This window comes from Plectropomus leopardus, chromosome 23 (assembly GCF_008729295.1).
Source record: "Plectropomus leopardus isolate mb chromosome 23, YSFRI_Pleo_2.0, whole genome shotgun sequence".
NCBI lineage: Eukaryota > Metazoa > Chordata > Actinopteri > Perciformes > Serranidae > Plectropomus > Plectropomus leopardus.
In genome coordinates, this window is record NC_056485.1 from 2,806,450 (window position 1) to 2,829,408 (window position 22,959).

The 22,959-nt window shown below is 38.2% G+C and overlaps 1 protein-coding gene across 2 annotated transcripts in view; it reads left to right on the forward strand.

Annotated features, from left to right (window-relative positions):
• Window positions 1-22,959, forward strand: part of ehbp1l1a (EH domain binding protein 1-like 1a) — a 54,160-nt gene that overhangs the window by 13,024 nt on the left and 18,177 nt on the right. The window contains exons 5-16 of one of the 2 annotated variants that reach the window (XM_042512807.1): window positions 137-315; window positions 920-1,065; window positions 2,946-3,014; window positions 4,881-5,114; window positions 8,586-8,750; window positions 10,800-11,009; window positions 11,788-11,919; window positions 14,672-14,890; window positions 15,072-15,131; window positions 15,210-15,312; window positions 18,366-18,815; window positions 18,983-22,885. In XM_042512807.1, coding sequence (XP_042368741.1) covers window positions 137-315; window positions 920-1,065; window positions 2,946-3,014; window positions 4,881-5,114; window positions 8,586-8,750; window positions 10,800-11,009; window positions 11,788-11,919; window positions 14,672-14,890; window positions 15,072-15,131; window positions 15,210-15,312; window positions 18,366-18,815; window positions 18,983-22,885 — 5,870 coding nt within the window. The remainder of the gene's footprint in view (window positions 1-136; window positions 316-919; window positions 1,066-2,945; window positions 3,015-4,880; window positions 5,115-8,585; window positions 8,751-10,799; window positions 11,010-11,787; window positions 11,920-14,671; window positions 14,891-15,071; window positions 15,132-15,209; window positions 15,313-18,365; window positions 18,816-18,982; window positions 22,886-22,959) is intronic. The other variant, XM_042512808.1, reaches the window with a different exon arrangement.

The window sequence follows — 22,959 nt, forward strand, 5'->3', positions numbered from 1 at the left end:
CCATGCTTTTGAAATAAATCAAACCAATTTGCTCAGTTTTCAAGGTTAATTGTAAAACAATGTACTCTCAGGAAGGATTTTTTTCTGCTGTTTTTTCTTTTCCTGACTTCCTCATCTTCTATTTTTTGTTCATTAGGAGACAAAAGGCCGTAGGAAGGTGTTGGCATCAGCAGACGTCAATATGAAGAAGTTTGCCAGTGCCACGCCGGCGCAATTTGATGTCACACTGAAGCTCAAACCGCTGTCCGTCAAAGTGGTGGAAGCCACGCTGAAACTCAACCTGTCTTGTGTCTTTCTCAAAGAGGGCAAAGCCACGTAAGTTAACCTCCAGGCAGCATGTCTATAAGCTAAACTGAAAGCACTAAGTCCTCAAAGCTGTAATAATTTTTATTTGTAAAGCAGCTTTCATACATAAAATGCAGCTCGGAGTGATTTACATGCAAGAGTGCTAAAAATGAAAACCTAAGAATATATAGAAATGTATAAATATTTATAAATGAATAAATACATTTAAAAATGAATAAAAAGAATACAAAATAAATGAAATAAAATAAAATAAGATAAATAAAATGACGTGACGTGACGTGACGTGACGTGACGTGACGTGACGTGACGTGACGTGACGTGAGTGACGTGACGTGACGTGACGTGACGTGACGTGACGTGACGTGAAATAATTAGCACATGGCACATGCATACCATCACGATGTGGAAAACAGATGAAATAGAAATATAAAAGAAATAGTAAACAACAAAAGTAAAAGCAGTTAAAGTACATTCAAAGCACAAAACAAGATGATAAGAAATAACAACCATAATATGCGACAAGAATAAATAGAAAGTGTAATTAATTCAAAGTAAGAGCAAAGAAATGAGTCTCGAGCTGCTTCTTAAAGGAGTCCCTGTCTCTTCTCCACAGAGATGAGGACATGCAGAGTTTGGCCAGTCTCATGAGCATGAAACAGAGTGACATTGGAAACCTCGATGACTTTAATGACAGTGATGATGAAGGTGGTGAAGAGAGGAGGGCCCATTTCGGAAGCGGACAAGCTACTCATGTTGCTGGTAAGACTGGGGACATACTGGAGGATGACAGGGCCATTACATCAAATAAATATGCAAAGAAAGTCTGAGAAGAAATCCTCATCTGAGGTGTTCAGCAGTGACTTAAAACACACACACACACACACACACACACACACACACACACACACACACAGGCACACACAAACAGAAGAATAAAAAGAAGACTTTGTGATTAAGGAGTACTCAGAAACATCAGAGGCAGGCTAAAGCCTAGAAATAGAAAGATTAAAAATGAATAAATAATAGTGATAATAAGTAAAATGCTCAAACTGTAAATAAGAGGTAAATGACAATAAATAAATGTTAAGAATAATAAAATTATATAGGAGGTAGTAAAACTGAAACAGACTAAAATGTATAAATAAATAGTCAATAGATTAAGTTAAATTCAAAGCCAAACTAAAAAGGTAGAATTTGAGTTTGCTTTTCAAAATATTATCACCCTCAGCTGCCCTCAGGCCTTCAGTCAGGCTGTTCCACAAACATGGATCATAGTAACAAAACGATGGCTCACCGTGTGTTTTCTTTTAAAAATGTTTTATTTTTTTTACTTATCCATAGTCAGTGTATTATACTCAGCAGACGGCGTGTTCCCTTCTTGCACAAACAGACGGGACTCGCACCCCAAAGCCAGATAGCTTTTTGAGATCCTTTACACTTTTACTTGCACTTATTTCTTGACAAAATGTAGATTAACCTAACTCAGTCTAATAACCATATAATACCACATAATAACAATAACAATAATAATAATGATGATGATGATGATGATGATGATGATAATAATCTTTATTTATGTAGCACCTTTCATAGATAAAATGCAGCTCAAAGTGATTTACATGCGAGAGTGCTAAAAATGTACTTAACCTAACAATATATATAGAAATATATATATTTCTAAACATAAAAATAAATAATAATAATAATAATTAATAAATGAATAAAAATTTAAAAAAATGAAATAAATCAGTATAGAGCACATGGATACCATAACTCTGGAAATAAGTTACAGAGGTACAAAACAAATAAAGTAAGAATAAATATAAATTATAAGTCAAAACACTAAACGCGCATAAAACCATAAAAATCAGTTTATAAGAAATAACAACCTATCAACCTAGCTAAAGTACTTAAAGATGCTTTACATGAAATGCAAAAAAACCCCCTAAAAGTAAAAAAACAAACCAAATACAAAATAACGAATACAAAATACTGAAAGACACTTACATGAAATGAGAGAAGGAATAGAAATACAAACACTAAATAACAATAAATACATATGTTCTTTCCTTTTACCTCTAAAATTACCTGCAGTAATAATAGTAAGTAAGTAAGTAATAATAAGATAATTTGTTCAAAAATGTGTCAAAAATTAGGATAAAAATAATCTTGAGAAAGTTGAAAAGCATTTGATTGAAGTGTCTGGTACCTGAGGACACTGTTTTTGTAATGTTTGTGTCATGATTTAGATTTTGTCTGCCAGATATTTCCATTCTAATGTCCACATCGGATAAACACAGTCACAGTGTCCAGACAGCAGCTCTGCCCTGAGCATGCTGCCACAGTAATCTGTTCTAAATTAAGTGTTGCTGGGCTGGATTTAGCTAGGGAACGTACACTGCAACTTCTACACTACATGTTCTAATGAATTCTGGGAAAGACTGGACACCCTGCTGCGTTGTCAGCCTCGCTCTGTATCAGCTGTGCGGGGTCAGGCGAGGATCTCCCTTCTCACCTTTTTAATCTCTCTCTGAACTGTTTTTCTGTCACTGCTGCTTCCGCTTTTGTTTCCTATTTAAACCCCGGTTCCTTTTTGGCTCAATGGTTCTGTCTGCTGTTCCCTTTTCTCTCTGTAACAGCCTCTGCTGCATCTGTCACCAGAGTTCATGATCTGGCATGGAGGCCTGCCATTGAATCAGGCCCCACAGGTAACTGAGTCCGTTCCCTGATTTACGAGTCCCAATACGATCGCCATAATAAATGTTGGAATTGCATGTTTCTGCAAACCACAGATGCGTTTACATGATTATGTGGCGGAAATATACAAGATGAACGTTTCTTTGCGTTTTAACATCGCTGTGGTTAACGTGAGTCTAGTTTTAGGCACAAAAAAGTCTTGCTCATGATTAGGAAAAGGTCACGTTGTGTCTTAAAGTTCCCATTTTTGTGAAACTATCACAGTAGTAAACACACAGTATGTTTACATACACAGTTACAGCCTGATTCTGTTATTTATTTGGACTACTGTCCTTGTCTCAGTATACAAGTACCAGGAGAGAATCCATTTATTGATGAAGTACGTCTGACTCCTCCACAGCAGGTGGAGATATGCCCTCTTTCAGCTAGTTGCAGTGAAGCTATATTATTTATACAGTCTATGATATAGATAGATAGATAGATAGGTACTTTATTGATCCCGAGGGAAATTTAAGTAACCAGCAGCATATTAAACATACAGAAGAGAATATAGACCAATAAATATGTAAGCAATATATACAGAGAAAAAGAGGGATGCAGAATATGCAAAAACGCAAGATATAAAACAACAATAACAATAAAAAAAAAAACATGGACCAAATCATAGTCGTATCTGTTTATTAACAATAACTTTGTGGTAGAAAAACTGCTGCATCAAGTACAGATAATCAAACAGCGCTGAGCAAACTCTGCAGTAACTGATCAGTTGTTCATGATTAATCACTACCAGTTAAGCGTACGCTATATTTAGAACATTTTCAGTGATTTACTTTGCCATAAAACAGCCCTTACGCATAGGGATTTGAAGCTGTTATATCAAAAACACCAAAGTGAGAAAACCATTTTCCTCCACTGAACGGCGGAGCTGCTGCTGCTCTGCCGCTGCCTCCATCAGCTGTTGTGGAAGCTTAAGAGGAAAAAATATTCAAATATATAGTGCACACTTAAACTGATATTGAATTTTTTAGGTGGCTAAAGTATGTTTACCTCCTCAGAAGTCCTGTTAAAGTCAGACTGAGGTGTTTACATGATGGAATACCTCGACCTCGACTTCCAGCAGCGTTATCTGGGTGTGTTAATCCGATTTCAAGAAATTCAAGTCAGTCTGATTTCAGTCAGACTAACATGTTTACATGTATTTCAAAAGTGCGGTTTTAGTCAGAATAATTCGACTTTACTTACATCATGTAGTCTGCAGCTTACCAGGCTTCCTGCTGGGGTGTCACAACATCCCCCTCCCCTACTCCCTCCTCCAGATGACAAAATCAGCGCACATACTACATCACTTTAGTCACATCGATATGATACACATCAAATAAAGGTAACATATTCGTGGTTTGCAAGAATATACAATCCCAACATCTGCCCCCCCCCCCAACGCACACACACACACACACACACACACACACACACACACACACACACACACACACACACACACACACACACACACACACACACACACACACACACACACACAGACAGACACCATTGCCAGCAGCTTAGCCTACTTTTTATGACATGTAAATAGCAAACAGACATTGGAACGCTATTACTGTCCATTTCAAAAGTCCACTCTTTTCATCTTTTCATTCCTCTTCCCCCTTTTCACTTCCTCTTCTCACGAGTTTCCTCTAACATGCTGCATAACTTCATTCTCACATTTTCACTTTCACCTGTACATCTGTATTCTGTTTTTACTGCTGCTATTTTCTTCATCATTTCCTTCAAACCTTCATTTCAATCCCCCCCTCTCTCTCCATCCTTTTTTCTTCATCCCGTCCTTCCATTCTCCTTATCTCTGATCTCTCACCCAGTAACCTCAGAGATGGACTGGAGAACATCTGGCATTTCCTCCACCATCTCGGTCCCATCTCGTCCTCCTCTGCCCGAACCCTCAGACCCCTCTGTTCCATCCTTTTCACGCACACGACCCCCCAGCAGCACTGCCCAGCAGGCTCGGCCCTCTCCCTATGCCTACTCACTGCCGGCCTTTACACGCGCTCACCCTCCTGCACTTCCCAAAATCTTCCAGCCTGCTGCTGGATCAGGTATACAACAGATATTCCTCATCCTGTGGTCTCAGGTCAAGTTATTTTACTAGATTTATCTTTTTTTTAGTAAATAAAGGTTCTATTCTGTAAGCCAGGAAGATTTGATGCATTTGATCATGATTCTGAGCATCTTGTTGCACCAACTCAAGGTCCATAATTCAGAATTTCAGTGGAGTTTGTTGTGTTGACGGAACATTTAAATTTAAATGTATAGTTCGAGGATATTTGTTTTGGCTGTATTTGAGAATTTTGTCATTGCATTGATTTGAAAACTAAGAAACTGATTGTTAGATAACAAATATTTCTACTTTATATCTGGACTAAATTGTCGACCTTTATTTGGAGCAGGCCTACATCAGAGACACGCATTTTGGCCCAGTCAGTTTTCCGTTCATATGGAGCACATTGGTCTGATTTCTTTCGAAAACATGATGAGAAAATGATGAGATGAGAAATGACACCCAATTCGCAAGAAATTTGCAATTTGAAAAACTGTTATTTTCAAAAGCAAGGGAAACATCTCTAAAACAAAACTTTATTTATAAGTAAGATAACTATATATTTAAAAATATTTTACAGAATTACTGCAATCATCTTTTTGAAAAACTTTTCAGGTCATTTCCTTGGGTTTTTTTTGCATTGTATTTTAACTTTTTTACTTTCTCGCTTTTGTTTGTTTGTTTGTTTGTTGTGCTAATTTTCAGGTCATGTTTTGTACTTTTTACTACTGTCTTGATAATTTTTGGGTAATTTCTTTTTAAGTTGCTCATTGCTTTCTTCACAGATATTTGTATTAAAGAAATCAAGCCAATCTGCCCAGGTTTCAAAGGGTTGAAATATAATCAAATCCATCTAGAATTTTTCTACAGAGAAGTCAGTGTGTGTTTTACATATATACACCTGGGTTCTTGGGATTACATAAACAGAACAAGCTTATGACTTTAAACATGTGATCTGGATTTATGTAACATGCTATACATATTTCATCGCTCTGAGGCATCTCCTGCTGTGTTGATAAGATGATGCCCTTATTTTGAATCTCCTGAGCCTCACACAGTTTTACCCATTTTTGGGGGGCTTTTATTGCCTTTAATGGACAAGACAGTTTGAAATTGAAAGGGGGAGAGAGAGAGGGGGATGACATGCAGCAAAGGGCCGAGGCCGGACTTGAACCTGCGGCCGTTGCGGCAAGGATACAACCTCTGTACATGGGGCGCTGCTCTATCCACTGAGCCACCAGGCGCCCCCCCGTCAGCATCTTTTTAAAAATTTTCCTGCTTAATTTGCACACCAACAGTCTGCTGTCAGTAAATTAGTGCTTTTGGCTTTTCTCCATCCACATCCAGACAGGACTGTTGCCAGGCCAGTCAAGTCACGCTGAATAGATCGCTCTGTTTCTTTCTTAGTCATGCTCTTAACTGTGCTGAAAAGGTAAAGTGGTTCGCAAAAGAAAGCTTTCTGCATTTTAGCCGCACCGTACAGCAATGAGTGATTTTCTGTCAGTGTTAGACCGGTGTTGATGTGAAGGCTGGTATGTTAGGTGTGTGTATAGTATGTAGGTGGAGTGCCAGCCTCCATCCCGTTTTCCTTTTTCGTTTATTTCTCTCCCACATACCACCTTTTTATGAATAAAAAATGCAACATTAAAATAACGGTATAAGATGAAGATATAAAGATGAACTATTCCTTTAACCCTTTGAAACTTGGATCAACATCACTTCACTTGTACTACGTTCAGACACCTGTCACAAGTATTTTAACATCTGAACCCTGAAAAAAAAAAATCGGTTTGATTTCTTCTTGGGGAATAAATGCAAGTGCAAATTTAGAACATTTTTTAAAAGCAATGAAAAAATGTCCAGAAAACTATATCAGTTATTATTATTAAAGTATCTTTTAGAAATATTATTATTATTACGCAGTTTTTTGACGCCATCTCCTCATTTGTTTCTTTCTTTTTGTTCTCTCATTTTCAAGTTATTTTTTGCAACTTTTTACTGATTTTTTTTTGGCCAATTTTGGGTTAATTTCTTCTCAAGTTGCTTATTGCATTCATCTCATGATATTGAAAGAAATGAAACCCATGGCTCAGGTTTTAAAGGGTTAAGGGTAAAGTGGGAAACAACTTTTACCACAGAATTTTATTAGGAAAGCATCTCAACTTCTAATGGAACAGCAAAGCTGTGGATTGAAAGCCACACTGGTATATTAAAGGAGGATACTAGTTCATGAGGGTTTTTGTGCAGAGTTTTGAAGTCCTATTAATCTGTATTTTCTCATATGCCTTTCTGCCTGTTCTGTACAGTTTAATTGATCATTTAGAATTTAATTGAACATATGAAATTTGCTTGATTAACTGACTGGCCATGCAGTGCTTTCAGAGTATATATGAAACATGTTGCTGTGGGCTTTCACAGAGGAAAAAATGCAGTTGGTATTGTTTGAAATAAGTTTTTTTTTTTTTTTCAAATGACGATTAATCAATTGTTAAATTTACCAATAATCAACTAAAGAAAGTGTCTACGATTTGCAACTGAGTGAAAGCCCACAAAAGCATGCAGGAACACTGGATTCATGGCAGTATGCGATGGTTGCATTCAACAGTATGGCAAAATGCACCTATCTCTGTGCATTCTTTATGCGATTAATGTAAATGGTCTTCTTTTGCCTAAACACTTTGAAACCTGAGAAAACTGGATATCTTTCTTTCAAAAACAATGGAAGAGCGCACTGAGCAAGAGAGAAGAAATGGCCCAAAAGTAAGCAAGAAATTAGAAAAAGTCCAATAAAATAACCTGAAAATTAAAAAAAAAAAGGATGTAGTTCTTTATTAATATCATTAATATATAATAATTTAGTTATTTCAATATGTAAATATGATAATTACAAGTATATTTGTCCCTAGATTTTTCCCCCCTAACATTTTCCCTGGACATTTTCCCTAACAATATATATATATATATATATATATATATATATATATATATATATATATATAAAATACAAATCTAACTATACAAATTATATTATTTAATTGTATTTATATTTTATAATTATATTATTATACAATTTGTGGAACATTTCTCACCAAGTTTCTTGTTTCTTATGATTTTAAAGAAATTGCATCACTTTTCTCAGGGTTCAGAGATTTAGATACCCGTAAAAGGCATCTGAAAACACCGCAAGAGAAGTGTTGTTGCTCCAAATATCAAAGGGTTAATAATTTGAAATACCATCAAACAATAAACTGAAGATTCAGTTTCAGTTTGGGAACCCATAGGTTTATTTCTGCCAAAGTTATACCTTAAAAACAAAGTAAACTTCTGGGGACTCTCAGAATAGCACTTGTCACTCGTGATTCTGTGCATTTCTAGTTCCACTCACCATTTTCCGTCTTTTGGTTTGTCTTCCCGCTCTCTCTTTTCCTCCTTCTTTTCTGCCACTTCCTGTATCTTTCTTTTCCTTCAGCTCCTCAAAGGCCTCATAGCTTCCACAGTGCCTCCTCTCCAGCTGAGGGCTGGGAGGCTTTCTCTACCTTCACCCCCTCTAAAGCAGTCTCCACCTCCTCTCTCTCTTCTACACCCTCTGATCCATCTCTCCATCATCCTGCTTTCTCTGATACCTCACAAACAGGTATTACACAATGCAATCAAATACTCTGATCATTTTTAATTGACGAGACTATCCAAAATACAGTGCATATGATGCTGTTCTTTGGTGTTGATTTTATTGGAGGGCTTAATGCTGCTTTCACATTAGACAGAAAAGATCACTGTCTTGTCGTTCCCAGGTTGTTAAAAACCGATGCTTTGTCACGTCCTAACTTCAATGTAAACCTGCCTGCTACAATACTTGATGCTGAGAGCAACTGATGTAGTGTAATGAGAGAGACAGTCTTCCTCCCTGGAGTCCACAATTTGTGTCTCTTTTAAAACCAAATAATAACCAAACAATAAACAATGTCAGTGTTGTTTAAACGTAACTCACGCATCTTACGTAACCTGCTGCCCGCATCCTTGTGTGAAACTAAAAGTCAGTGTTCTTTGAACATAGCTTATGTAACACATCAAGTGTGAAACCAAAAGTCAATTTTGTTTTAATGAACTTATGTAAGTTACTTAAGTTGAAACATTGACTTTTGGTTTCCTCTACATCCAGTGTGAAATCAAAAGTTAATTTAGTTTTAACGTAACGTACGTACCAACATCCTAGGTGAAACAAAAAGTCAGTATTATTTTATGTAACTTACATCGGTTACGTTGTCTTTTGGTTTCACACCTTGTGAAATTGTACGTATCAGACATAAATTGCAAACCCGCCAATGGTGGCAGAGGCTACCGTACAAGGTGCCACCTGCTACTCAGTAATCAATCATACGCGCTCACACTTGGGGTTCAATTTGGGGTTCAGTATCTTGCCCAAGGATACTTGGACATGTTGCCTTGAGGAGCCGGTCGAGGACAACCCGCTCTACCTCTGAGCCCCAGCTGCCCCTAACTTACCTAACTTAGGTAGCTTAGGTACTGCCGCAACTTTTGTACCCAGATATGTCCAGTGTGAAACAAAAAGTCAATGTTGATATCTGTGTAACATATATATAACATGTTACATAGATAACAACATTGACCTTTGGTTGCACACCTAGTACATCCGGAGTGAAATCAAAAGTTAATTTTGTTTTAACATAACTTACGTACCAACGTCCCTTGTTAAACAAAAAGTCAGTGTTTTTTTTAATATAACATGTATATAACATGTTACATTGTCCAGTATGTATCCATATGTCCAGTGCAAAACCAAAAGTCTCTCATGCTTGAACATAACTTACGCAACACTTCACATACAAAACCAAAAGTCACTGTTGCTTAAAGTAACTTGCGTAAATTATTTAAGTTATGGTAAAACAATATTGGCTTTTGGTTTCACACCTACGTCCAGAGTGAAACTAAAAGTTAATTTTGTTTAAAGGTAACTTATGTACCTACGTCTCATGTGAATGAAAAACAAAGTATTGCTTTAAGTAAGTTATGTTAAAACAACACTTGGCTTCACACCTCTGTCCCTTGTGAAACCAAAAATCAGCTGTTTTAACATAACTTACTTACATACATATGTACTGTGTGAAACTAAAAGTTAGCCATGTATTATTTACCTAACTTTGCGCAATTTATGTACAGCTGTCACATGGTGGCATTGATCATGTTGCGTATTTGGGTCCATTATGTGACAGATTTAGTCATTTTAACCCAAAACCTAACCAAAGAGGTTGCTTAAACCTGACTTTGACTGTCAAACATCAGCCACATGTTACAGTGTTTGTCAGTTGTGTGTTACATAGAGATGCTAAAGGAAGATGGTGGCAAGGCGTCTGTGTCTGACAACCTGGCAATGACAACGCTTCGCAGCAACAGACATGAGCTCCTGCTGCTAATAAATATCTTTAGGAAGCAACTTGTGGAATTAATGCTGATTAGTCACAGCTGTGCCTGTGACTCTTTAAAGCACAGGAAATTGTGCTGTTATCACCGTTATTTTTTTACTTGTTTACAGCTTTTTAAAATGATGTCTCTTAAAAACTGCACTCTTTCAGATTGTAATGTGGATGCAGCAATAGTCTTAGCATGCTTTTGTTCTCCAACCCCCTTTTTCTTTTCTTTGATTCCTCCCGTCTTCCTTTGTCAGCCTTTCCCAGTGGCTGGAGAGCACAGACTGGTCCTTCCTTTCCTTCTATGTCCTCCTCCTCCTCTTCATCTTCAGCTCCTCTCAGCTCCTTCCCCTGTATACCTCCACCGCCTCCTTCTTCCAGACCTCCCAAACCTCGCCTCAGCTCTGTGGGGGAGCCGGGCTCGGCCCTCACCAGGCCCACCAGCCTGCCGTCTGCCCCTGAGACAGGTACAGGGAAAGATCCTAGGCGGGTTTCCATCAACCCTCAAACTGAGAAAATTGAAATTGCATTATAAAATACAGAATGGAAACATGTCAATTTTGGAAAAAAAACCCCGTTCATTGCACAAATGTTTACGCTTGTATGTGCTGGTATTTTAGGCAACTTGAAAAAGCCATATTTTGCAAAACTGTAATGGAAACAATATTTGGGATTTTCTAGGTCATATGATGCTATGGCTATGTGCTTGTCAGTAGGAACTGGCTCCCTCATGATGCAGTAGGAGCTACAAGAGCTGTTATTGCATCACATAACTCTTTAAAGTTGAGCAGATCATCTGGAAGTTTTGAATCCACAGTTCCTCTGTGAAATCGTGGACTATCACCCAGAAGTCCCTCATATGTGGCTGCTCCTGCGTATAAGGGGCTCGCCTTTCTATTATGGCTCCTTAACACCCCCACGTGACCTTCGATTGGAAATAATGACAGCTAGTGTGGTGGCTGCAATAGAAATAAAGCTGCTAATGTTTTGAACATCGATCGCCATGGTTACTGGGATGTCGTTGCCGAAGGAGACCTCACAGAACATCACTCAGTGGAACCTTAGTCCCATTTGTGTTTTATCCACATTTTGAGAATATTGCTTCAGTTTTGTGCAAATCTGTAATGGAAACCCGCTTAGTGTCAGAGGCTCTCAGTTCTTACACCTGTTACTGCACCTTTACTTGTGTTTTTCCCTCCAACCTCCCTCTCTGTTTTCTTTTTCCCTTCTCCTTATTTTTCCCAGCTTCCTGGCAGAGTGAGTGGAGGCCTCCTAAATCTCAGGCCCCTCTAGCACAGCCTGCCCTCTCTCCTAAGTTTCTGCATCCCTCTGCCAGTGATCCAGGACAGCCTGCAGTGCTGCAGACAGAGACGCCATGTAATGCTATGCTACCTTTAACCCAGCTCAAGCCTCATATCCTCCCATTACTCAGCCTCAGCCTGCTGGACTCCTGTGTCCTTTCATTTTCTGTCCTTATCTAAACCCAGAGCCTTCTCTCCTGTGCTGGCATTTAATTTACTAATATACACTTTTAATTTGTCAAATTCAACATTAACCCTGCGGGCCCTCTTTAATATTACACACACTCGTATCGCTCTGTGCGCAAAATGCACTTCTCAAAATTAAGCTGTAAAAAATTATTATAAACTAATAATATATTTTCTACTTTCATTAATTTTTTTTTTTTAACCGTCAGTCCTAATCATGAATATCAAATATTCATTTATTTCAGAATTTTACCCACTTAAATGCCAGGTTTTTGTCAAGATGCCACCATATTTTTAGATGAAAAAAAAACCACAAACAGACACAAAAAATGAATTATTTTAAATATACTACATGCCAAGTAGATTATTATTATTTTTTTTTTTTTTATCATCGCAGCCTTTGATATGTCAATGATTAGCAGTAATAATTGATGGTGACAGTGAACCCAGTGGAAAAAGCATGAATTTTCTCCATATGTAAAATATAGTAAAAAAAGAGAGCATTTTAACCCTTGAAATGCCAGGTTTTTAAATGAAATCAGTAGATTATATTAGTAAAAATGTAAAAAAAATCCAAGGCAGAAGCCCAGAATGACACCCAGAAATAATACAATGCATGTTTTTATTCTTTGATGGCTATGGGATCAAAAATGCCAGTTTGAAAATCTTTCAATTTAGCATTTTTTGCACTTAACAGTCTGAATGTAACAGTGTAGTTTCCAAAGTGTATTATGAACACAGCCAAAATGATCAACAAATGAAAAATGAAAAGCACATAAATGCACCAAACAGTCCCTAAGGGTTAAGGTCTATCTTATCTAGCTTGACAGTGCTCGCACATAAGAAGACAAGTCAAGACATTAACTTATGGCTCATTGAATTCAGATTTAAATTTGAAATTGACTCACATGCTATATGTAAGCCACTGCTGTATATTCATGCTACAAGCAGTTGGTTTGGAGGAAACATTTTACAGTCTGATCCTACAAGACAAAAGTCTCTTTGATAAATTAAATGGTAAATCTGGTGATATTCTATACTTTTCCTCTTGTCAACAAATCTCATGTGAGCCAAACCAACAATGCATTGACCTACTAAGAAGTATTGTGTGTGTATAAAAGCCTGATATATCTTCTTCCTCTGTGCCATAGAGCTCTATTGTTGTCCACAAACAATTAAAAACACACCAGTGAGCAACAATGTTGCACTGGGGGTCGGGAATGTCATTACCATGAACACACACTCTGTTTACCGTCAAACTTCAGTTAATAGCCCGGGCTATTATTTACTGAAATCACTGAACTCAACAGGCTTATATTTGAGATGGGCATCCATATGGGACAGGCTTTTAATTTCTTTGACACAAAACTGTAACAGCAAAGTTGGAAATACAAAATATTATTTTAACCTTTTGAGACCTGGGCAAAATTGCTTTATTTTATTCCAAAACATTGAAAAAAGGTAAGGAGCAACAAAAGAATAAATGACCCAGAGGTTAGCAAGAAATCTGTGAAATGTAGAAAATTATCTGAAAATTACCCCCAAAAAAGTAAAAATAAAGTTTAAAAATAAAACAAACAAACAAAAAACAAAAACAGAAAGTAAAACAAAATATTACAAGGTAAAAATTTACCCTTTTAATTATAATAATTCTGTAAAATAATTTGAAATATATAATTTTGATAATTATGAAAATAGTTCATTGGACATTTTTTCCCTAGCTTTTAAAAAAATAGTCTTCGACATCTACTAATCTCTTTTTGCATCTGCCTTGTTTACTCTGCCAATAATATCATCCTCTTACCAAGATGGCGATGTGTGTAGCATGTCCATATTGGATTTAACGATGAACAAATTGATTTTGGTGGTCATAGGTCAGAGTCAGTGTGACCTTGTATGTCTCATTCTTGTGAATACGATATCTCAAGAACACTTTGAGGGCATTATTTCAAATTTGGCACAAATGTCCACTTGGACTTTGTGGTCAAAGGTCAGGGGGAACTTGAGCTCCTCTTTTTCTTGTGGATGCCATTTCTCAAAAAGACCTCAAATGTGCACAAATGTCCACTTGGATTCAAGAATGAGCTGGTTAGAATTTGGTGGTTAAAGGTTAAAAGTCATGGTTACTGTGACCTTACAAAGCATGCTTTTGGCCAAAAATTCACATGCTAAAATTGACTAAATTTCGCACAAGTGTGATGACATTTTATATCAAAAAAGGTCAAAAGTCAAATTCACTGTGACATTTTTTCACTTTTCTGACCTTAATGCAACATCATAACTTGTGTAATGGCCAGTGACTCCAATCTGTAAACTGTGCTGATCGTAGAGATCTTCCGTGCTGGGGGGAGGATGTGTGTGAAGCTAATTTGTCACAGACATGTTTGTAAACTGTAAATACAACTTTTTGCTTCTCATGCGCTGCTTCTTCTGCTTCTTTTCTATGCACTGCAATACCTGCTCTCCCTTTCACCCATTGTTAGTGACTGCTACATGAACTAACAATGGAGAAAATGCCTGCTGAGCTGATTTCGGAAAGCATACTTTAGCTATTTATCACTAATATTCCACCCTCCATTCCTCCCCCTCTTCCCTCTTTCTCCCCATCATCCCTCTGCCCCACTCTGTGTCCTCTCTGTCAGCTTTAGTCTCTGTGCCCACTGCTCCGTCTATGGAGCAGAGACCACAGGGAGGCTCTGGATTTGTCCCTTCCTGGAGACCCCAGGTCACACCTGCAGTAGAGACACCTGCTTCTTTCAGTCCTTCCTCTCCTCCTGTGCTCTTTGGGCCTTCTCCTCCTCTTCCTTCTCAGCCTCATATCTCCCAAACTGCCATAACCTCCCAAAGTGACCAAGATGCAGGTACAGAATCAGGAACAATGATTCATGTTGTTCCTGCTTGATTAGAATTAGCACAGAGTGACTAAACCCCTCCAGTTTACAGGAATATGTCTCCCTCTGCTGGCTGTTTTAAATAAAGCAGCCAAACACTTAATTCCTGCTTATTAAATATTATCTCTTCTGTGATTTTCTTTTGTTTCAGAATTCAAAAGACAGTTGAGCACGCTGAGTGAAGAGGACAACCAGTGTACAACACCTACGAGTGAGCGTGGACACAACTAAGAATAAGTAGAATAAGTTTTATGCAATGTCTACATGGCTAACTTTATATGTTTTTCAGGCCCTGATCCCAGACCACCGCTCAGGAGGCCAGAGCTGTCCAGGGCTTCAGAACGGAAAAGAGATGCACATTTTGGAATCGAGGTTGTGAAAGCATCAGCAGGGTGAGTAAATATAAACGGCTGCTTTTTATAGGGTTCGGTGTTTTTTAATACATGGTGTTTTTAGCATGGCTATAAAGGAATGATCCACCCTTGGATCCTCCAACACTGTTAATGGCATCAATTAGTGGCATCGGATGTATTCATTTTAAACCCTTTGAGACCTGGATGGACAGATCAGTCAGTAAGCAACTTGGCAAGAAATGTCCCACAAATTGCTAGAAATTATTATTATTATTTTTTTTTTTTTAAAGAAGGGGAAAATAGAGGGAAAAAAGAAAACTGTTCATAGTTATTATAGTTATGTATTTAAAACTGCTACAGTTTTTACAGTTTTTTTTTCATTTTCTGAACTTTTTTAAGTCATTTTATTGTTTTGTTTTTTAAACTCCTTTTTTGTGCATATTTTCAGGTAATTTCCCTGTAACTTTTTTCTAATTTCGTGCTAATTTTAGGTGTAGTTTAATTGTAGTTGCAGTTTGGTCATAATAACTGAGCATACTCTCATCAGTAGGTGGAGCTGTCATGAGAACACAATGCACTAATGGGGAATGTGTTAGGCTTTATCGTAGGGCACGATAAAACTTCTAAGAGGACCTTAATTTGGCATTTCTTTGTCAAAGTTCTGATTCATTTACAATGTACTTATTAAAATAAATGTAACAAAGTGCTTTACAGAATTATTTAGCACAAAGTAACTCCCAGATGGGACAGAGACAAATACAGTGTATGTGCATGGAGATAGATTTGTCTCAATATTATTTAAATAAAAAAAGAAGAATAATTAAAAATCAACAAAAAGGTTTTCATAATACAGAATTGAAACAAATGCAAAATGTCTTATAAAATGTCATACAGTCTATGTTATACCCATTAAATCTAAGCCCTTTTATCTGTTTTGCAGCTGGTTCCTGTGTTGTGTTTCCTTTTAGCAGTGCACAGCATTTGTTCAATTCTATTTGTGAATTTTAACTTAATGACCAGTGATGCCATGGCAGTAAATGCAAAGCTCATTGCTGCCACATGAATTTAACAGTGATAGTGGATTTGGGAGTAGATTTTTCTTTTAGTAATATTATTTTAAATGAACACTAATTGCACTGCATGTACATGTTACTAACAGCCTTTCTGAGTAATCATAACTGTTAACAAATCATTTGCACATCACATATGATACTGTTGTCTATTCCATGCTTACATATTGCAACTGAGGGAAATAGGTCTATATTTTTATTCAGAGTCAAGGGATAAATGCACTGGCTGATTATAAGGTTTGTTGAGAGGTCCAGTCTGTTATTAATTCGGGTTTTCTGTCTAAATTGATGTGGGTTTATGCTGTTTGACCCTTCACTGACCAAAGTTATTGATTGTATTAAAATGGTAGCTTGTGTGGTTCTATGTTGGAGAATGCAGCCTGCAGTATGTAGTCTTCCTCTTTTTGCAGACTGCAGTGTTACAGGGATGTCAGCTCTTTAAGCTGTCTGGCAAAGAATACCTGAAGTTGAGTATAGCTGGGCTATGATGAGGCGGGAGATGATTTAACTTGATTCATTATAATTGTAGGTAAATTATAATAAACCTTTATTTGTAGAGCACTTTTCATGCAAAAGCACAAGGTGTTGTCCAAAAACCAAAAGCAATAATTATAAAACATATGCATATACATACACCCACATATACACATAAAGACATACATATATGTATGCACACTTACATATACACATATCTGCCAAAGCATACACCTGACAAAATAACTAATTAACTAAAAGAAATAAGGACTTCAAAGGAATTCCCATCGACAGATATTTGCCGATGGCCTGACTTATTCAAGAAACCCACCTGTTCAAAATTACCATTTATGTTTAATTTATGTGATCAATTTCTATAGCGGGTATCTTATTATGCTTTTAATTGTATTCTTTGATCCTTTCTACTATGTAAAGCGTCACTGAGTCCCTTGAAAAGCGCTCTATAAATAAAATGTGTTATTATTATTATTATTATTACTTTAACCAGCTGTCAGCTGTCAGCTTGGTGTTTCAGGAGCTTTACGAATTGGGTAAGATCATATTGCTTGACCCTGTTTGGAGATCTGTCCTTGGAACCTCACAGCGGATAAGGAAAAACTCCCCCTAAAAAACCCTTTAGTGGGGGAAAACCTCAGGAAGAGCGTCTTAGGGGGCGATCCTTCTTTCAGGACAGACAAATATGCAATAGGTGTCATCAACAACAATAAAATTACAGTAGTAGTAGAATAACACTTAATGTAGCTTTAACAATGACCTTGTCTACACAAGGGTCACAAAAACATTAAGGTAGCCAATGTAGTGTAGCATGTTTTGGCATGCATTTGCCATTAATTGGTTAGGTTTGGATTACCAGCTTTGGCTTTGATACTTTATCTCACAAACAAACAAACTTATCATTTGCTTGGCTTGAAAGCACTTCTGGGAATGCCTGAAATAATTCTAGGTTTAGTATAGAACTTTGTTGCACTCAAAGATAGAAAGTAACAGTTTTGCGAAATTAAAATTTCCATGTATTCCTTTATTTTCCCTGTAAAATCTGGTGAAGCAAGACCCTGGTGCCCTCTGTTAAGCAGCTTCTACAGATTATAGTATTGTGGCTGTGTTTCAGCACTGCAAAAATGTGCTATTGTGCTGCTTGTTCAGCTGCGTATGAAATTGATAAGCATATGGCATTGAAGTTGAAACGGAAACAAAAGCAGTTTAGTCAGAAATATTTTGATGGAGAAAAGTCCCTAGTGATATGGCAGTGTTGTTTCAATGTATTTTCAAGGCTTCTGCTGCTTGGCAAGACCTGGTTATTCCTTCCAAGATTTATCACAAAACACTGTTTTTGTCTCTCTGGTTTGAATCTATTGTTGAACATTTTTGCCATCTATAGTTTGCTAGTTGTTGCTCAGTGTCACGTTGCTCATTTGCTTGTGTGCTGTTCAGTGGAACTCTGTGAATTTGGCCTGGATATGGACTGCATTACTACGGTGGAGACGTTCTCTGCGTCGTAACTCTGATCTTCATTTGTTTGTCCCTCAGACCTGAGAGCATGGCCTCACTTCTGCCCCTTAGTCACAGAGCACCTGTAGCCCCAGGGCTAAAGTATTTTGAGATGCCAAAAACGCAGATGGAACAAACAGAATCAAAGCAAATAAGGATGCTCCCTAATATCCAGCCAACACTTCCTCCCTTCACTTCTGCACCTAAGCAAAACCCTGATACTCAAGAGTACACATCTGCTTCAGCAAAGGGGCCACCGGTTAAGCCAAGAAGTCACTTGTCCAAGATGTCCATTCAGTTAGGGAATCAGATAGCCGAACCAGAGTCTACTCAACATAAATCCCTGTCTCCTACCAACTCCCAACCCTCTTCCAGATCACTTGAGGAACCTTTGTTGCACTCGCCTTTAACTGCTAAAACCACTGACACAAAACCGATACGAAGGATAGGAGCGTTCCATAAAAAAGAAGCAATAACTATGGTTTCAGGGTAAGTGTAGCATGGTGCTTTGTTAAATCCAAATTCAGTAGTCTTGAAAATGCATCTAAGTTCAATGTTAACACTTGCAAGTACATTACATTTTGCATTTTTAAATTTTTTATAGCACTTAAGTCTTTTGTTTTGACATCAATCTGTGGTATACTTTACTCCTTCAGAAATGAGAGCATGGCTGCCTCATCGTCATCTTGTCTCAAAAATGCCAATTCTGCTTTTCCTCCAATGGTGATGAACAAAACACCTGAAGCACAGTCTGGAGAACAGTCAATTGCGAAAAACTCAATGTGGAGAAAACCACAAAGAGACACTAAAAAAATAACAGATCCAGCCCCAATACCTGCCTCAGACCAAGTTACGCCAAGATTGGACTCAGATTTTGGGTTTTTCTCAGCACAGCAGGTCACAACAGATCATTTATCAAAACAAAGAGAAGAATTTAAAGAGGATTTTGCATCGTCTTCAACAAAAAGCTTTGTTGTACATGGTTTGGACCCAGAACATTGTATAAAGAAAGGGAGATCTGAAAATGTGCCTTTGTCTTTGGATGAAAGGCCATTAAGCGAAAGAGATAGTAGAGTTAAACAGGAACTTGTTTTACCAAGCTCTGAAGTCCGTACAGAAGAAAAATGTGTTTTCATATCAAAGGTGGAACTAGGGCAATTGTGTCCAACAGGGAGTTCTATTTCTCATTCAGTGTCCACTTTACAGCCTGAAGTTCAAAGTGAAGGAACAGCGGGGGTGCCAAGTACAATTAAGCTACAATCAAGCTGCCCACAATATTCCAAGATTCCTGGCATGCCATCTTTACACAAGTCACAACTTACAGTTTGGCCTGATGACACGACATTACTCTTTCAGAAGTTACCCAGCACCAGATTTTCATTACTCCTAACAGACTCTGTTAGTTTCATTCATGAGGGCAATGCAGGCACTGCAAAAATGGTTGACCTAACACCATCCTGTTCCAGATCTGCCAGTATTCCTGGGTTCCCATCAGCTTTGAAACGCGAGCCAAATATGGCTTGCCTTTTACCTTTATGTCCCAGAATTAGCAAGATTCCAGGATTAGCCTCTGTTGAATCAGTGACTGAATATGAACAGAGTGTTTGGGACAGATGTTCTCTGTGGAAGAAGCCATTGCAGATAAAAGAAGCTTTTGTTTCACACATGTTGTGCGTTCAGGAACAAGCTCTCAGTGGTACTAATATGATTAAAGTAATGGTGGCCATGTTGCCAACATGTTCTAGAAAGGCCAGTGTCCCAGGGTTTCCTTCTGCACCATTGCAGATGGCTTCAATTACTCCAAGTATGGCCAGTCTTCTACCTACATGCCCCAAACAGACAATTATTGCAGGCATGCCAGGTAGACAAAGAGTTATGTCATATCAGGACAGCTGGCATATTTTGAGGGAGTTCATTTTAGATAGACCATTGAGAATTAATCCTGTCCTGGTTCAGGAAAAGTCATATGAGGATAAAGAACATATAAACTATATGGTAAATATGTTTCCATCTTGCCCCAGGAAGGAAACCATCCCAGGTTTTCCCTCCGTGCCAAGAAAAGAACCCAGTTTGCCCAATGTTGTATTTCCACCAAGGCAAGAGCCTAGCATGGCTGATATTTTGCCTACATGCCCAAGAAAAGCTAGAGCCATTGGTTTACCCTCCAAGGAACCACTTAGTGACTGTTTTGATATAGCCAGGCACATTTTGATGGAGAAGCCCTTGAGTAAAGATGAAGTCTTTATTCTTGCTACTCCCTCAGGTGCTGCTCAGTTTCTAGACAGAGGAGAAATGTTCAGCTCAGTGGCAATGTTGCCCTCATGCCCCATTAGAACTTGCCTCGTTGGTATGCCCACAAGACCCCAGAAGCTGTTGCCAAGTATTGTCAGTCTTGTACCCGTATGCCCTAAACAGAGTCAAATTCAAGGTATGCCATCTCGAGATCAAAACACTTCAGAGAACAGAGATTGGCATGCCTTGAGGCGATTAAATAACAAGAAACCAGAGAAGAAAACACAAACTTGCATTGTTCAGTGCATGCCTAAACACACACATAACCCCAAAGATATGGTAGATATGTTGATAAGTTGTCCACAAAAAGCCAAAGTATATGGCTTACCCTCTGCTCCACGACAAGAACCCAGTATAGTTAATATAATGCCCTCATACCCCATACAGAGTAAAATCCCTGGTTGGCCTTCAAAGACTAGACAAAAACTTGGTTTGACCAGCTGCAATAAATGGTTTTCTCCTAAAAGTTTGCAGTGGGATAGCCCACGTATCAAAAAGGAAGTACAGATTCTAAATGCAGTTTTAGGTTTGGATAAGAACACAGCTGAAAATATGAGTGCAATATTACCCTCGTGTCCTGAGAATGCCAGTGTACCAGGGTTTCCCTCTGCTCTGACATCAACATTTGCAGATGGCTCAACTATGGTGAATTTATCGCCTAGTTGTACAAACAAATCTAGAGTTTCTGGAATGCCACTTAGACACACCACTGAACAATTGGAGTGGCTAATGGAAAGTCAGCCGCTACTTCTCCCTAGGGAGAAGTCGGCAGATGTGTTACATGTACACAATGTAAATATGTTTTATTTTGAAAGTGATGTGATCATAAATATGGTATCAATGTTACCCTCCTGCCCACAGACAGCTTGTTTACCAGGCTTTCCATCAGTACCATGTCAAATGTTGGCAGGAATACCAAGTATGATCAGTTTGCTGCCTACTTGTTCAAAATATTTCAGAATATGTGGAATATCCTCAAGATTCCACAGTGAGTATGACGGGGCAGAATGGAATGTCGACAAAAGGCCTGTATGGAAAAGGCCATTTGACAAGCCAGAAAGGCTGCCAGTAATACATGACCACAAGATGTATTTTAGAGAATGGGCAGTGGTTAGAATTATGGTATCAATGTTACCACCCTGTCCAAAACACTCATATGTTCCTGGAATTCCCTCAAAAGCAAGAGAGAAGCCACTAGAAGCTGAGATGAATGAGGCTTTCAATATGTTCAAGTCATTATCCACTTTCCCAAAACACAGTAAAATTCCGGGTCTACCTGCAAAGAATAGCACAAAAGAATATGATGGCTGGTGTGTGGACAGGGATGTAGTTTGGGAAATCCCATTCGATAGAAGGTGTAGAGTTGTTCACCAAGATTTTAAAGTTAGGGAAATGTCATGTAGGGACAAAGAAATAATGCTGAGTATGCTTCTATCATGTCCAAGACAAACCCTGAACCCTGGATTTCCATCAGCGCCAAGACCCCAAGCTGTTGATGGGATTGTGGAAAAAAACCTAGACATGGCACATTTGCTGCCATGTTGCCCAAGACAGTCAAGTATCATTGGTTTCCCCTCAAGAGTATCACTTATCTCTGATTCTAAATTTGAGGGCTGGCCAATGGTGACACAAGACTGCTGTTCATTTTACACAAAGTATAGTCCTTCCCACAAAGATATGATGAAGGCAATTGATTTACTTGAACCTTCGTGTCTAAATATCGCTCTCAGTTCTGGCTTCACAGTAGTGCCAACACATGACCAAGAGCGGCTTCCGAGTATGGTAAATATTGTGCCATCTTGCCCAAAGAAAGCCTCGATTCTTGGAATACCATCAACACATGTGCACCATTCGGAACAGAGGTGGCCAAGAGCAAAAGGAATTGGAAAAGAAAGACAAAACCTTTCAACTCAACAACAGCCACTGGAAGAATATTCCCTTTGTATTGTTTCTGTCAGAGAGGAATCCATGCAGTTTGTAATGCCTAGCCAAGATGTACCAGAGGATGTAAAAGAAAAGATGACAATTAAGTCATCAGCCTGCCCAGTCAAGAACTTACCATCATCAAATTCTGAAATCAACGTGAACCAGCCATCCTCTAGAGTAAATGGGATGGAGATGTTATGGGATGAGGCCAGTCCAACCACATTAGATCTCGACACTCAGAAAACAAAATCTGATGTGTGCTCAGCTTTGGAGGTACAAAAAGATGAACGGGGCTTTTGGATACTGAATGAGGCTGAAGAAATAGCTGCTCTAGAAAAAGGGTGAGTGAGTTGGATAGCTGGAGTTGGAGTTCTCTCTGTGATGTCAGCTGGTTAGTTTTTGAAACATGCTTTTC